The sequence below is a fragment of the Aethalodelphis obliquidens genome, unplaced genomic scaffold (assembly GCF_003676395.1).
Source record: "Aethalodelphis obliquidens isolate GAN/ISIS:26980383/991018 unplaced genomic scaffold, ASM367639v1 scaffold11, whole genome shotgun sequence".
NCBI lineage: Eukaryota > Metazoa > Chordata > Mammalia > Artiodactyla > Delphinidae > Aethalodelphis > Aethalodelphis obliquidens.
In genome coordinates this window covers 11,439,960-11,456,682 of record NW_020837955.1, presented here as the reverse complement: position 1 = coordinate 11,456,682, position 16,723 = coordinate 11,439,960, and the positions used below count along the sequence as shown (strand labels likewise).

General features: G+C 40.3%; 1 protein-coding gene across 5 annotated transcripts in view; it reads left to right on the top strand.

The window, feature by feature from the left end:
• Positions 1-16,723, top strand: part of CPEB3 (cytoplasmic polyadenylation element binding protein 3) — a 174,167-nt gene that overhangs the window by 139,465 nt on the left and 17,979 nt on the right. For all 5 annotated transcript variants that reach the window (XM_027112039.1, XM_027112040.1, XM_027112041.1 and 2 more), the window contains 2 exons: positions 2,568-2,682; positions 12,940-13,121. In XM_027112039.1, the coding sequence (XP_026967840.1) occupies positions 2,568-2,682; positions 12,940-13,121 (297 nt within the window). The remainder of the gene's footprint in view (positions 1-2,567; positions 2,683-12,939; positions 13,122-16,723) is intronic.

The window sequence follows — 16,723 nt, the reverse complement described above, 5'->3', positions numbered from 1 at the left end:
ACACACACACACACACACACACACACACACACACACACACACACACACACACACACACACACACACACAGAGTAATCCCTATGTATGTAAAAGCTGTTTTGCCAGGGGAAGTTTATGTTGAATTAGGACAGAGATCTAATTTCATCCTTTCTCAAAAATTATTAAAGAAATAAAGATAATAAAAAAAACAGTTCTTTTACTTATATTCTACCCCTTCTACAAAATATCTGAGTCAGCTTATAAAGTACGGGATTAAAAGAGTAGAGAAACACGTATATATATTTTTTTCGAAGAGTGAGTCAGAAAGATAGAACTTGGATATTAGACCCTGAGAATAAACCTTAGAAGATGGAGAACATGCCTGTATGAGAATGGTCTTATATTTCAGAGAGAAACCAGAATGTGAATGGAACTTCTCAGTGCAAACAGTACCACAGTATTACTTTTTGCTTAGCTCTTAGAGTGTACTGATGTTGGCCTGTGTTGACATTTCTCTGAATCTGCAGTGGTGTGAGCTCTGAGGAGCTGTTCTGTGGTGGCAGCTGGGAAATGTGGGTTTTGTGAATAGGATTAATCATTACTGTCTCCCTAGTCCTCTTCCTGTATTTTTACCAAGAATAGGGTAAGGGAATGGGTTGTGTGTGATGTAATGAAGGGGGGTGGGAGGGTGTCAGAGGGAAGAAGAGGCAGCTATGGAGACCCTCAACAGGCAGGTTTGAGATCGTCTGCAGAGTTCTTTTGAGCAGCAGTAACCTCCAGCTATTGTACAAGGCTACATTTTCTGTACTTGTGATTAAACGAAACCAGAACACTATGGATACTACACAGGAATTGTTTTCATTTGTGAGCCATATGAGCAAACTCAGTTATCATAAAGTTAATGGAATTACCTGGTCCTGAAGCTGCCTTAACTACTTAATAAAGGATGAGACTAGAAGAAGAGAGGGCTCTGTGTAGAAAAAGATTTGCCCTACTTTTTTTTTTTTTTTTTTGGTGACGTTAGAATCCTTTTTCTTAGTGTCAGGACATTGTGTTTTTAATTAAAAATTAATAATGGGCCCTCATGAAGGCATTTGAAAGTGGTGTTTTATGGTATTGGTGAATCTGCCTTTGTGGTAAATGTCAAGGGAACAATAATTTAGTCAAACAGACCAAATTTTACAAGGAAAGAACTGGATTTTTTTTTTTTAAGTGATAAAGGTAGAGCAGATGCCTGAGTGTTAACAGAATTACAAACAGGTCCAAGGTTTTAGGGTCTAGGGAAGAAGTGGAGATTTTATGGCTTCTGGCTAACTGGTGAAGGCAACTGTGTCATAAAAGCCCAAAAAGCTGCGGGGCGGGGGGGTACATTTTGTAACAATCATAAGGAACGTGTAGCCTGCTTCTAACTGAGCGATACCAGTGTTAGAGATGACCCAAGATGTTTTGAAAGTGTAATTGACAGATTTACTACCTTTCAAATAGGAGTACTCCTGGATATAGCCAGGCCACATAAGAAATTATCATATGTGTTTCCTTGCATTGTGTTGTTGATTGAGTAATGGGGAAAAAGAAGAATTTTGTTGACACTAAGAAAATGAAAATTCAGCTGTTTTGTTTCCTATACTAATTGATGAGGGGAAAGGAGAGGGGTGTTCCTTAAAGACCGACACTATTTTCTCTGCTTCTATACCTGGCCTACTTCCCAGCGCGCATGGCCAGCTGAGCGACTGGTTGGTTTTCAGGCAGTGCTGAAACTGGCCTTTCGGTATGAGAGGGTTTTTTGTGCTTTCTTTGTTTTGTTTTGTTTGGTTATGGATTGAAAGGAATATGCTTTAAGGTTACGATTCTGATGGAATACCTTATTTTATATGATAATGGTAAAACAGTGTAAACTATGGGCAGGAAGTCAGAATCCCAGTGAAGAGACATTACCAGTTAGAAATATGTCATAGAGATTTCTTTTTCTATTCTTTGAAAATTTGCTTCATTTCCTGGGCTTACCTTTATTTAACCAGACTTGTTTAGGAAAATCAGATCAACCAAAAGTCGATAAATCTGTGACCTTCAGGATTTGATATTGCTGGTAATTGTGTGCTAACTTGATAAGTGTTAAACTGTGTTAAATCATATTGCTGAAAGAGAAATGTTTTAATTTTAGGGGGTGATCATTTAAAATCCAGACATATGGATAATTTTTAGAAAATATTCCCAATGTTCCTGTCCCTCTTTAGGTGAGCTCTTAAAAAACTAAGTGCTGTAATGTGACAGGTTATAAACAGTCTAACATGTGTTAAAATTCAAAACCCAGACTCTATCTATAAAAGACTGCCCTTTTTTAAACCACAGGTGGTTTCTGAAGGTTTCATGGTATATGTCTAGAGTGTTGAGTCTAATACCTGTAAGTAGATTCCCCAAGAGTTCTATTGGAAGGCACTTAATGCAGATTACATTAACTAATAACTGGATTTTGTTTGGGTTGTGTATGTTGTAAAATGCACAAATCAGTGGGTTTGTCTTTAGTCACCTTATTCTCATTTGGGGTTGATGGAAATGAAGTAAGGACCAAGTAAACGACTTTTTTTCAGGTGCAAATTCGACCATGGAACCTAAGTGACAGTGACTTTGTAATGGATGGTTCTCAGCCTTTGGACCCCAGAAAAACTATCTTTGTTGGGGGAGTTCCACGACCCCTTCGAGCTGGTGAGTGGAAATAGTAACACCACAACAACAAAACCAACAACAGAATCCCCAATGTGTTTAGTCTTCAATATTTTCTAGGTTTCTGGTCAGCTATGCACAATCTCCAAAAAGAAGGCTGTCAGGTCAGTTTCACTGAGCTGACCCTTAAATATTTTCTCCCAAGACGTTGTATTTTCTTATGGTACAAGAGTGAATTTCATTAAATTGTTATTTCAGAGGGTTGAATTCTAATTAGTGCCTCCCTGTGCAACCAATTATTTTTAAAATAATAACAATACATTTGGCAGTGTGCATTCTTATGCCAGTTAGCATTGTTACGTATGACAGAAAAAGAAGTCACCCCATCAGAAATCTGTCCAGTGCAGCTGTGTGCCCACTTAGTCAGTGAGGAACCAAACCACTGCTAGAAATTGTGTCACTGGGAATCAAACTGAACTTTTCCCAAGTGAAACAGGTTCCTATTTTTTCTTATGTACTTTGAAAAGTGAGGTATGTATTTGAGCATCTTTATTTTGACTTCTTGAAAGCTCCCCTGTTTTTTGTTTGTTAAGTACCTTTCCAATGATGAAATAATTGTGCCTGCTGGGATTGGGCAGAATCATTATTGACTGGGGCATTTGAAGTGATGCTGTGCTGATGACTTCAATATTTAAATCCAAAGACAAATCTAATTGGTTGTGGATTAGTGTGATTGCCCGTGGAATATAATAAAATTATTTGTAAGAACAGAGTTTTCAAAATGCTTAAAATAGTTGAGTTTATTTTTTTTTAAATAAGATGAAAAAATAAGGTAGCTGTTGCCGCTGTAGTAGCAAAAAGGACAGTGTTATCTCTACGTTAGTGTAAGCAAGTAGACTTAGTTCTACTTAAAAAGTAAAAGAAAAAGCAGAGGTCATTAAAATCAAGTTGTGAAACAGAATTGTAAAATGTACCTACAGCTCTTTGGCTCTGTGACTTCGGGGACTTCTTAATTCTGAATGTTCCTCAACATTTCTAACATATTTATTCAAATCTCAACTCCAATCTACTCCTGAAAGATAAGTTTTAGGTCTGTATAAAGATGTATTCGTAATTCCATTTTGAAGGACTTTTAAACATATTAATCATGACTGTGGAGTTTGTAATCTTATGGTACTTCAGAAAGTCAAGCATCACTGGGTCTTTTTCTCATTCTCATGGAAAACCTGCCCAGAGAAGGAAAGCAAAACAGCAGAGATGCTTCCCCCTTCATCTGCTGTCAGAAAATAAAGTCTAAGCAGGGCTAACTCACACGTGAACAGCATTATGAGATGACGGCCAATGCAGCCCTTTGTTTCTAAACAGCTTGTGCTTTAAAAAAAAAAAAATGTGGGTGGGGGCACTGTGTAATATTCCTGGCTTTTTCTAACTGGTGGTGTGTTTAGGAGTGGAGAGGGAGAAAAGTCCCCTTTGATAGTGTTTTAACTGCAAATGGATTCTACAAAAATGGACATTCATTGCTAGTATTCTAGCTGTTCTTTTCTGCAACTAAATACAAGCACAAATTAGTTTTAATATCTCAGCCCCTCTCCTTTTTTCTTATCTGGGAATCTGAAAAAAAAATTTCTGAAAGAAAAGTTCCCACAGTTGTAAAGATAACAGAACTGGCTTTAACCTCTTATGTCTATTTTTAAGTCACAGACACAATAGTTTATAAACTAAATTCCCTTTTTTATTAGCCACTCTTCATTCTTTCTGTTTAAATCATTTGAAAGGATAGGTGTGGGCCTCTATATCTTTTTCTCTCTATAAATCTTGTGATGATATGTTTTTCACACTGTTCTTATGATCGCACTGACACTGCAAGACAGGAAACCCAAGATGCTAAATTATATTCTTTCTTTAACATTCTGTGTCTATAAGATGCTGCAAGTTCTACGGTTAAACAAGAATTATGTTTAGTTATCTAGTCAGAAATGGGATTTTGTGTTCCCTGCCTAAATAGTACATAATTTGTAAATTTCAAAGTTCTTTTTTCTCTAACGTAAGCTAAATTTTTTTGTTTTAAAATTTTGTTTTTGCCATTATTGCCTAGTAATCTACAGTCACTTGGTCTAATGGCAGTGTTCCCCCATGCCAGCACCTCCTATAAGTGTAGCTAGTTTCTAGAAGGCTAAACAACCTACATTAGCATCTTAGAATTTTACTCTATCTATCCAAGACTTCCAGATTGGAGGCCACGTAATCTAGATGAAAAGAGTTAACATCTGCAGCTTTTATCCCTGTGCATAGAATTAGTTTTCTTTGGAACACACTGAGCTTTGTGGATTGGTGTGTGTCTTGGAATAGAAGACTGTTTTTAAAAGAATTCATTTTGACTTTGCTAGACAATCTTAAATTGAATACAGTGCAGTTCACTTGAATAATAAACGTATTGAGCACGCACTGTGTTACTGGCACTGAGAAAGTGCACATCATGCCACACTGAATGGACATCCCACTATCATGTTGAGCAAGTCGTCATCTACAGAATCAAAGATTTCAGAACAGAAGAAAATGAGAAATGTATGAATAGAATACTAACTCAGTTAATTGGATGCTAAATTATACTCCTTAACATAATGATTCTCAAATTTTGGTTTTTAAATACTTCAGGGCATTTTTTATTATTTCCAGGGGTGTCGTGGTTATGAATTCTGAAAAGTCTTAAAACTATTTCAGGCACTATATACAAGGTGATCCTAGACTAGATATCAGTGATGAGACTCAACAGGTGACATTTTATGTGTCCAGATTGATTTTCACCTTATCCTGGGCCAAAAATGGTCCTTCAGCACTTTACAGTGACTAAAATGTTATCACTCAAGAATTATTCCTTTGGATCTTGTGAGGCTTTTTATCTTTGACATTTTCCCATTGTAAGACAGGGACCATTATCACTAATAAGTTATTCTAAATATAGTTATCCCACCGAATAGAAGTGCAGAAACACTTCTAAAGAAACAAGGCAACCTGTTTTAAGTGGTATTGTCTTGACTGAGGAGTTTAGGTTGCTCCTTCTGACCTTTTGACAAGCGTGACTTTTAAAACTTCAGGTTGGAAAAAATCAGGGGCCTAGAAAAATTAGCCTGAAAATAGGAAAATATCAGTGGAAAATCTAGATGAGTTTCCCCGAAGTTGGACTGCCTGATTGTTGCCTTCTCTAAGTCAAATAATACACATTTCTACGTCTCTTGTCTCTCCCTTCCATCACTCCTGTCAGTGACAGTGGCAAGCCGAGGATGGTTTGCCTGAAGTCTCCTGGTGTTTCTCCATCTTGCTTTCCTTCCACTCCCCACTTCTCCCCACCCCGACGCTAGGAAAGGCCGTGGGTGGACTCGCCATGCCACCGTGTGGCTAAAGAGTACATATTCTTCAGAGAAGTCAGTACAGGGAAAGGGGTGGTCTGTCTGTCTGGTCTGTCTCTCCTCCCGCTACTACCTGGACGTGCAACAGCATGTTGCCACTCTTCATTCAAGTGTTGTAAGCAGCATGTCTTCCTAAATCTCAGTATGGACATATCGCTGTTGCGTATCCCTGTGACATTAGAACCTCTCCAGACCACATCTCTTTGCTCTGAGAGCAACTAAGTGCCAGCTAAGGGCTTGGGGGTTATGAGGAGACCACCAGGAAAAAGTGGAAAATGAAGGATCTGGTCCCTGTGTTCTTCCCTGGTGTGTAAACGTGAGTGTCCTCTGACTCTAGCTTCTTGGCTTAGACATCTCCTTTGGGGGCTGCCTCAGTGATCAAGCTTTGGGACCCATCCACTTCCAATTTTGATCAGGCTTGAAAAACCCTCAGTCTTCCTCTCTAATTAGAGGCATCTGTGAGCTGTTCCTCCACTTTATGACTTCCTTCTGACAGTTTATCTGACCAGGTCCTGCAGAACAGATCAGTCTTGAGTTCCTAGAGCCTACCATTTGCCCATCATCTTTGGGTCTCCCATCTTCCTAACTATTGCTCTGATGATTCTTTCCTGTCTTTTCCCCCCCTGCTAATATTCTGTGATGGATCCTGAAATTTCCTTCTCCACCTTCCCCCCTCCCAACTCCCCCCCTCACTGTTGTGAGGATGGCTTTCTATGGAAATTCTAGGGAAAAAAATTTTTGAGGTAAATATTCAGTAAGGTATGACATACATCTAGAGAACATACATGATGAATTTTTCTAAGAGCATTTATTTCAGACATTCTGCAAACATTCTGGTAGTCCACATGTATTAGGAATCACATCCTGATTTATGATTAAGGAAATAGGAGTATTATAACCATAGCCTTTTTGTTCAGTGAAGTGGTAGCAGGCAGAAATCATCTGTATGTCAAGTTTGTCAGCACTAGAAGCTTTTTCTTTTTTTTCTTTCTGTCTCTCTTTTTTTTGGCTGCACCATGCAGCATGTAGTATCTTAGTTCCCAGACCAGGGATGGAACTCGCACCCCCTGCAGTGGAAGCACAGAGTCTTAACCGCTGGACCTCCAGGGAAGTCCCCCTGCCAACACCTTTTTTTTTTTTTTAACATCTTTATTGGAGTATAGTTGCTTTAGAATGTTGTGTTAGTTTCTGCCATATAACAAAGTGAATCAGCTATATGTATACATCTATCCCCATATCCACTCCCTCTTGCGTCTTCCTCCCACCCTCCCTATCCCACCCCTCTAGGTCTCACAAAGCACAGAGCTGATCTCCCTGTGCTATGCAGCTGCTTCCCACTAGCTATCTGTTTTACATTTGGTAGTGTATATATGTCAATGCTACTCTCTCACTTCATCCCAGCTTACCCTTCCCCCTTCCCTTGTCCTCAAGTGCATTCTCTACGTCTGCATCTTTATTCCTGTCCTGCCCCTAGGTTCATGAGAACCTTTTTTTTTTTTTTAAGATTCCATTAGATGTGTTAGCATACGGTATTTGTTTTTCTCTTTCTGACTTATTTCACTCTGTATAACAGACTCTAGGTCCATCCACCTCACTACAAATAACTCAATTTCATTTCTTTTTGTGGCTGAGTAATATTCCATTGTATATATGTGCCACATCTTCTTTAGCCATTCATCTGTCAGTGGACACTTAGGTTGCTTCCATGTCCTGGCTATTGTAAATAGTGCTGCAATTAACATTGTGGACACCTTTTTTTTTTTTTTTGTAGAATCTTTTTCTTTCACCAAGTCCCAAGTTCAGAATGAGTTGTCTCAGATAAACTCCAGAATTGGCATACTGACTTGATTAACTGCATTGCCCTTAGGCTTAAGGATTTTATAATGTCTGTGTTTGTTTGCTCCTCCTCCAAAAGAGCAAACTCTCACCCACAGCCGATGTCAAAGTTTGCCCTATCAGTGGCAGTTTGAGCAACATTAGCATAAAGCCAAAGTAAGACTGGGATGAACTGGTGCTTATGGAGCAGAAACCAGGCCAAGTAAATGTTAAGCAAAGATTTATGAGTAGAGGGAAAAACAACTGCTGGACAAAACTAAACATTTGAGCACTGCTCTTTGCCCAGCAGTGTGCTCAGAGCTCTCATGTATGTTTAATCCTCATGATAACCCTGTGAGGTTATAAGTGGTAGACTTTTCATTGTAGAGATAAGGGAGCAGAGTTCAAAGGGGGTGTAGTCAAGACCACAACAAGTGAAAAAATCAAGGTTCAAACTCAGATCTCCAGACTTCAAGTTTGGGGCTCTTTGCACAGAAGGAAGCTGCTTTATCAAGCTGAGATCTGAGATCTGTTGTCTCAGTAACAGCAATAACAGTCAATCTGGTACCAGCTCGATTTAATCAAGTTAAAACTCTATCCTTCTTACTTAGTTGGTTGTTCATATCATTTATTTGAAAATATTCTTAACTTCCCAACGTCTCATGCAGGGTGGAAGCTAATGAGCACATTTCCTCCACTAAAGATGTGTGAACTGCTCTCATGAACCAACTCAGCAATCGTAAACCCAGAAAGTCCACCTTCAAGTTGAATTTTCCTTTCTTTCAGAAGTCCAGACCCCTTGTAATCCTGAGGTGCCTTATGCCTCTTTCCTGTCTGCTTTGTTATTTCCAAAGAGGAGAAATGTAGCTTCTAGATTTCACAATTTAGAATTGTGTGTAGTATTTCCCTCAGGAATCCTCATTCCTGCTCTACCCAGTTTGGCTCTCATAGTGTCTCAGACTTATACATTGCCTTAGGCTAGCTTTGAAATCTAATTAAATGACAGGAACAGGATCCTGGGGTGGGGCAGGATGGGGGGTCATCATGATTTTCTTTCTGATGAACTGAAGTCCCTTTCAGATCTCTGTGAAGAATTAGGAGCAAAACAAGGAACCACAGTTGGGGTTCAGATTCACCTTCAGGGCATAGTCACCACAACCCAGAGGAATTCATGGAAATGCTATACACTACATACAACTGCAACATTCTTGTTTCCTTCTCCAGTCTGGGACATGGTGAAGCTCATCACAAGAGCCAATGTGTGGGTTGTACTCATAGAAGTGTACTGTTACCATGGAACAGTTGTTTATGAGATGACTTGAGTTGTCTTAAGAGCACAGAACATCTTATCCAAAGTACAGAATACCCTTGGATATAGCTATCAGAACTCCTAATTTCCCACCCCTGTCGTGACCAGACAGACGCCGTGAACACTGTCTGGATGGGAAGGAAAAAATAGAAGTGGTTTGGAGATTCCTGCCTTCCTCATGGACTCTATGCCTGCTGTCACCTCCATCTGTCTGAATTTCAGCCTCTATCTGTGTGTCCTGCTCCGGTAGCCTCATCTTCCTCAGGTTAAATGTTAAGAACGTGCTCTGGGGAGCTACGCTGTCCTTGTCCTCTGCAGAGGATGGTTTAGAATGAGGATTCACTGTCATAGGTTTAGTAGGTGGTTTGACTACATTTTCCAGATAAGACACTTCCTTGATCAAGGACTCACATTTCTTTTTTTAATTTAATTTTATTTATTTATTTATTTTTGCGGTACGCGGGCCTCTCACTCTTGTGGCCTCTCCCGTTGCGGAGCACAGGCTCTGGACGCGCAGGCTCAGCGGCCATGGCTCACAGAACCAGCCGCTCCGCGGCATGTGGGATCTTCCCGGACCGGGGCACGAACCCGTGTCCCCTGCATCGGCAGGCGGATCTCAACCACTCCGCCACCAGGGAAGCCCAAGGACTCACATTTCTTGAGCAGGATTGAGATCATAAGGTATAGATAGACCCACAAAGGTTTTAGTTGATTTCTACCTGATCCTTACTGCTTTTTTCTCTCTTCCTCCCAAGTAGTCAAAATGGTAGCCCTCTTCTTGGCTCAGCTCCCCCCTAATCAGAGGAAGGGAATTTATATGGGACTTTCCTACATTAACTGATAATACTCACTCTAAAGAACCCTTTAAAACCTAGTCTCTAAAAGTAGTGGTACATTATGACATCTGTAGGTGAATTTGTATCTTCCATATTAAAAATATTTTCGGATTGGGAATTTGTAGGATTTGAGGAGAGCTTGCTCTGTGTTTGTTAGTTACCTGTGTAGTGGATGAATTGTTAGTATTTTTTTTTAATGCTGTTTTTACCAACTGGTTACTTTTCTCAATAATTAAAAACTCTGTTTAGTACTTAGGTGACATACCTATTGTGTTTGAGCCCAGCATGAGTTTAGCCTGCAAGAAGTATTCACTAAAGTGAAGACTTGCTGATTGAGTAAAGGACCAAATACAAACAGCAGTTGTTTGGTCATTATTTACTTTCCTTCAAGGGTCATCACAGTATTAGAACTTTTGTAGTTAAAATACAGATTAAGGTAGAGAGATGGGTAATCTTCATGTTCTTCCCCCCCAGAAAACTTCCTTTAGCCACCTTGGTTTCTTTCTTGTAGCTTCTCAACAAATTGCCCTTCACTTGAGTGAGACTTCATTGGCTCAAATGCCTGCAGAGTTTTGGGTGGCCAAGAAAATGACTGTATATAAGCTTTTAAGTGGAAATTATTTATTTATATAGTTTTCATAAAAACAGAAGTGAATGAGGGTTTCTTTTTCCTATCAAAAGTACGTAACTGCCAGCAGCAGCAGCCATGACCTAATCTTTGGCACGTGAAGATGATTTTCCAGCAGCCAGATCCACAAAGTGCTTGTGGAAGGTGCCATCTCTGGCATCTGAGGATCCCTAAGGTTCCTTTGGAGACCAAGATGCAGTAGAAGAACCTGTGGTTACGGTAACTCTTCTCTTCAGCTGGAGCTTCAGGCTCGCAGCTGGTATGTATACCTTCTTTGTGAATTAGATATTTTCTTGAATCCTTCCTAAGGGTGAAAGACAAGTGTATTCAGTCCCTTGACAACATTCTTTTCCTGGCCATTCACCAGGCTGAGGGAGTTTTCACTGTCTTATTCCATTCCAGAGGAAGCCAGGTCTTTGGAAAATTAGTGTTTAATTTCCAGGCCCTGAGGTTTCATATTTTACTAAGCCCACTTGACTAATAAAGGAAATTCATTAATGACTGCAGTGAATTAATCCCACGTTCAGTTTGTTGTTCTCTGTAACTGGAATAATGTTAGCTATGTGAGGAAGTCCCCAAGCCATCAGAAGTTGTTGGGGTGAAGTATGAGGACCCACTGAACTCTGATACTTAGGGTACACACGTGATTCTTATTGCATTGTTTGAATGAGTGTGATTCCTGGATCCTGCCCCAAGACTGCAGTCAGGCTTCACTTGGGCTCTAACCAGCAGTGTTCCCTTGGCTGATGTGACTCGGTAATTCTGATCATAATGGGATCATTGGGATAGCTTTCTGCTGTTCTGTCTTTAAAATCACTTATTCTCTGGCTTAATTATTGCTAGTTTATTTTCTCACCTTCTGAAAATTACCTGTTGGTTGGAAGTCATTCTTCCAGTTAGAAACAGGCACTTAGAAAACAATTACCAGTATTAGGCAGTCTGGTTTGGGGACAAATTTTGAAGAAGTTGAATAGAAAGACAGCCTTTCTGTCTGGCGATACAGCTTTCTTACTGCCTGAGCAGCTTCCTGTTACAGGAACCAGTAGTACTTGGCTTTCCTTCTGTTTGTAGAAATCTTACACCGTTCAGCCCTTCAGCCCTTGTACCCGCTGCAGAGTTCTTCCCCTACCCCTCCAGGTTGTGCTGCTTTCCTTCTCCCCAGATACTGATTCCTGTGGAGCTCTACTGTCTGATGGTCTTTGCACACTGGCTGTGTCCGAGGTCATCATCTGTCTTCCCTGTCTGCTCCTTTCCAAATGCCATGTGTAGGTGTTTGAGGGAAGTGGATTCTTGGGTCGTTCGCCAGGGGTAGGACTAAGTCTTTTGGACTTAAACCATGTGAGTGGCCTGAAAGGAATGGTCATACCTGGAGGAGGTGCCATCCAGTATCAAGTAAACAATTACCTTCAGGCAATTTGGATCCAGGTAAGTAACTGCTATGTGTCTCTCCATGGTACCTTTTGATGAGGACAATTTTAGAATATCAGACCTTTGGAATGGTCCAATTTCCAAGTGCCTTCTGTATAGGTGTTTTGCAAATATACCAATATAAAGGTATACTTAGAAGAAATATGGTGAGGTGTGCAGACCAGACCTCTGGATTTATAGCAGGGTGTAGGATGGATATGTTTTTACTGCCTTTGTAGCAGCTTAGTGTTTCCTGGCACATTGTAAGTGCTCAATAAACCATAGCTGCTGTGATCATTTTTAGTACTATTATTTAAGAATTCAGTGTGAGAAGTTAGTATGGAGAGTTCTCAATTGGGATAGTATATACTCTTAAAATCTTTTTTTTTAATTGTAGAGATTTACTTTAAGCCTGCAAACATATTGCCTCTAGTTAAAATGAATTAAATTCTTTTTTTAATTAAATTCTTCCTATAGCTTGAGCTTAATATAGTAGTGTGACTTTAGTAATTGCTTTCAGTCCTAGAGGTCAGTAAGTAGAGCTGTTTCTTATTAACTTGTTAGGGTACCTGAAATGCTTTGCCTACCCAGGGCCCACTCCAGTGGACTAAGCAGTTAGAAATTAGAACAGGAGGATTGCTGATAGATCACTTCTTTTATAGTGTTGCTGAAATTCTGATTATGTAAACTCTTAAAAATTTTTTTCATTTTGTTTTCAAATATCCTATGAGGAGCTCCCCTGCTTGAGTTGTAAGACTGGTGTAGACACTCTTCATGAGACTTAACGTGGCTTTTCCGTTTCTTAATTACACTGCATGATCCTTACATAGTCCTTCCTTCTCCTGGGCAAGAGTACCTTCTAAACATTTATAACGAACAGTGTTTATTTTCTTGCAGTTGAACTGGCAATGATCATGGACCGTTTGTATGGCGGTGTCTGCTATGCTGGCATTGATACGGACCCAGAGCTGAAGTACCCCAAAGGTGCTGGCCGCGTGGCATTCTCCAATCAGCAGAGTTACATTGCAGCCATCAGCGCTCGCTTTGTGCAGCTCCAACACAATGACATTGACAAACGGGTAAGCAACTGCTCAGGGTGTAATTGCTATGGGAAAGAAATGAAATTTATTCTGTGGGCCCCTGGGGAGAAAAGCACCTTGTGATCAAAGTGAGCAGCTCTGCCTTACATGACATTAGTCCATGAGTCCATCTAGGCTGCCTGAAAAAGAGAGTGCCCTTTGTATTTAAGGCGTTAATGAACTTTCTGCCTCATCCATCCCCAGGGTGATGTTACACTTACGAAAATAACACTGCAGAATTTAGCAAAGCAAACCAGTGCTGTTCAAAATATGATGCCAACAGCACGTTAACGAAGATTGAGAGCTGGTAATCTGCTTGACCCATGTGGTACTCTTAAAACAAACAAACTTGAACTAACATTTAATGTTAATATTCAGGAGTATACATAAAATTTTGAAGTTCTGGTTTCTTTTAAAATTGCAAGAACATAGGGACTTCCCTGGCATTCCAGTGGTTAAGACTCCGTGCTTCCACTGCAGGGGGCACGGGTTCAATTCCTGGTTGGGGAACTAAGATCCTACATGCCACGCAGCATGGCCAAAAAAAATTGCAAGAGCATACGTGGTAGCAGTCATTGGAGCCAAATAGCTGCTGTCCCCTCCAGTCCCCTCTCCAACTCCCATAGTTCTCCTGCTCATACCAAATATGCATATCCATTACCTGCCTCTTTGCTCATTGGTGTTACCTACCTGACCAGTAGAGGCACTCAGATTTGCTAACTCTCATCTAAACAGGGGGCAGTAGAACTCTAGGGCATTGGTGTGTTCAGTTGGGTTTGGAGACAGACACAGGTTTAAATCCCTTAAATTCCAGCTCTGCTGCTGTTTGGAAGCTTGGGGGGAATAGAAGGTGTTAGTAGCTAATCTGGGACCTGTATTGATAGATTAAAAGATCAAGTGGGAGAACATCAAGTCTAAACACCTCCCTATGCAATTGTACAGTGGTTGTTAATGCTTCCAGCAAAGGCTGTTCTTGGGGCATACACTGGACTAGAATAAGTAAAGTAGTAAATATGTTGTATTACAAAGTTTCACCTATACTCTCTATGGTTGGCTGACTAATTTTGCGTAGTAGACCTAAGTTTCTTAGGAGGTGAAAGTTTCAATTGGTGATGAATTTTTTTTATAGTCAACAAGATTGCATTTTCTTTAAGACATAGATCAAATTACAAAAGCCAGTGCTTAAAATAAATAGTCTATTTGCTGCATCTACTGGGATCCTTAAAAGTAAGTAGTGGTGGTTTGTTTTTTAATTAAAATGAATGAAGTTTTACAGAATTTTGAAACACTCTGAATCAGTGGAAACTCAGGGGTGATAAACATTCAGCTCCATTCCTAGTTTTCAAGTGCCCACAGCACCCCTTCTGTATCAGTAATTCCCCTACAGACTGTAAGCTCCACAGAGCTTACCCATTGCTTGATGTACAGACACAGTAGATGCTTGATAAGCCTTTGTTGAATTGACAAATGGTGTTGTGTGGAGTGTTCTCTTAACTACCGCTGCTGGTGGACTTGCTAGTGCCTATACATTTGTGAGTCTGAAGCCCCAGATTCCATTACATTTAGACCGCTCTTGCCCCCATCACTGGTGATCCCAGGAAATAAACTTAACCTGAAGAGCGCTTATGTTCTCATCTCTATCGAAGTAGCTTTCTTTGTTCCCCTCTGAAGCCAGAACTAATGAGACTTCTCAGGAGGTAGGTCCTAGAGATGATAAAAGAAGGTTCCACTTGCTCATGCTTATATCTTTCCTTTGCTCTCACCCTAACAACCTCCTGGCCTATTCCTTAGTTAGAAGGAAACACACTTATCCCAGGGATTACAGTAATCTTTGAACCCCTTTAAGCATCATAGAAAATTCAGGCACTATTTGTTTTATTGCCTGCCTCTGCTCTCACCCCTGCTATGCTCATGCCCTCAGCATTGATTCCCATCCGACTTTGACGTAGGTAAAAAAGAAAGAAGTGGGTTTTCTTTTGTTAGCGTAATCATAGGCCATGCTATAGAAATGTATTTGGCACATCAAACTTCTCAAGACTCAGGAAAGCCATTGACTGTTTTCTGCTCATTGTATTTGGGTTAACCATACCCTCCATATCTTAGAGTAGTTCTTGATAAACATTTAGGGTCACAACAGTCAGTTGTAATGGAAGGAGTATGGAGTTTGAAGCTAGAACAGATTCCACTACAGTTAAACCTTTGCTGCACCAGTCACTGGTGACTCAAGCAAGTTACTCAGTGCCGGGAGCCTTGGGTCCTCATCTGCAACTCCCTCCTGGGGGTGGTGTGAAGATTAAATGAGATTTGAAGAATGAACAGCCAGAGTCATATGGCAGTTAATAGATGCTTAACTGGCACTTGCTGGTTAATAGTATTCATCTTGCTGGAAGTTTACTTACACTGTTGTTAATATTACATAGCTTGAACTTTATCAGTTGCTCTGCTGAAGATGCAGTGAAAAGATACACTGGTTAGTGAAAAGGGCACTGGCTAAAGTCAGATGACCAGGTTTAGATCTGGTCCTGTTCCTGGTGGGCTGTGTGATTTTGAGCAGGTCACTTTTAAATTCTGAGTTTCAGTGTATAATGAGGGCAGTAGTAATAGCTTTGTGTATCCGACTAGATTGTTGAGAAGCCCAGAAGAGATACTGAGCAAGAAAGTAATATATACAGTGTGACTCACTGGCCACATGTAGAGTGGGACTGTTGTGGGCAAAAGAATGCCATCTCCATCCACATGGTGTCAAAAGGGACCTATCAGTTCCTTCAGTGCCCTAGGATGAGAGTCATGTAAGTGGGAGAACTGGAAATCATTGAAAGTGATGGATTCCTTTCTCTCCCTGTCTCCCAGCTCCATCTTCATGCTCTTTGTTTGCCCTGACCAAGGTGCAGACCATTTTCTTCATTATAAGAGAAGGAAGTCAGCTTCCATCTTGAGTGGGGCTCCTTTTTCACCGGTCTTCTGTGAATATTACACTCCTCTCTCCCAAACTGTTACTCTGTCCTCTTGTTTTCTTCTTGCTTTGAACGTGGCCAGCAATACCTTATTTTGTTGTCTCTGGCATTCTGAGCCTCTGTTAACTGCACCGTTTGCTGTAGATGCTTTTTTAGGTTGATTCTACTTTTATATTTATGTGTCTTTCTTCTAAAGCTTAAGTTTGAGCTTTCCAGAGAGCTCCCATTATATGTAAGCATATTAGTATTTCCTTAGGTAATGCCCTTTTTCTTTCTCAGGGGCTCTGTTCTTGATTGAGCATGGAGAATTTCTGTCGTCGGGCACACCCTTCTTTCCTGAATAACCCTTCCAGGTTTTTAGCAATAATCTCATAGCTAAGGTTTTGAAGCTTTGAAAGTCAGTGGCAGGTGTCTACCTGTGCCCACAATCCCTTTTCCTTGCTATTGCAAATTCCAAGATGCTATAGTCTTTTTCTCCTTCATTCTAATGTTAGCCTAAAGTTGCTTTTAAACCGAGGCCTTGACTATTTTGAATAGCTTCAGCCTTTATTATCCTCCTGGTCAAAGGAATCTCTTTTGCTGTCTGTATCATTATAAATGCAGATTCAGTGGAATCAGCAGATTTAAAAAACAAAAACAAGTATAGAT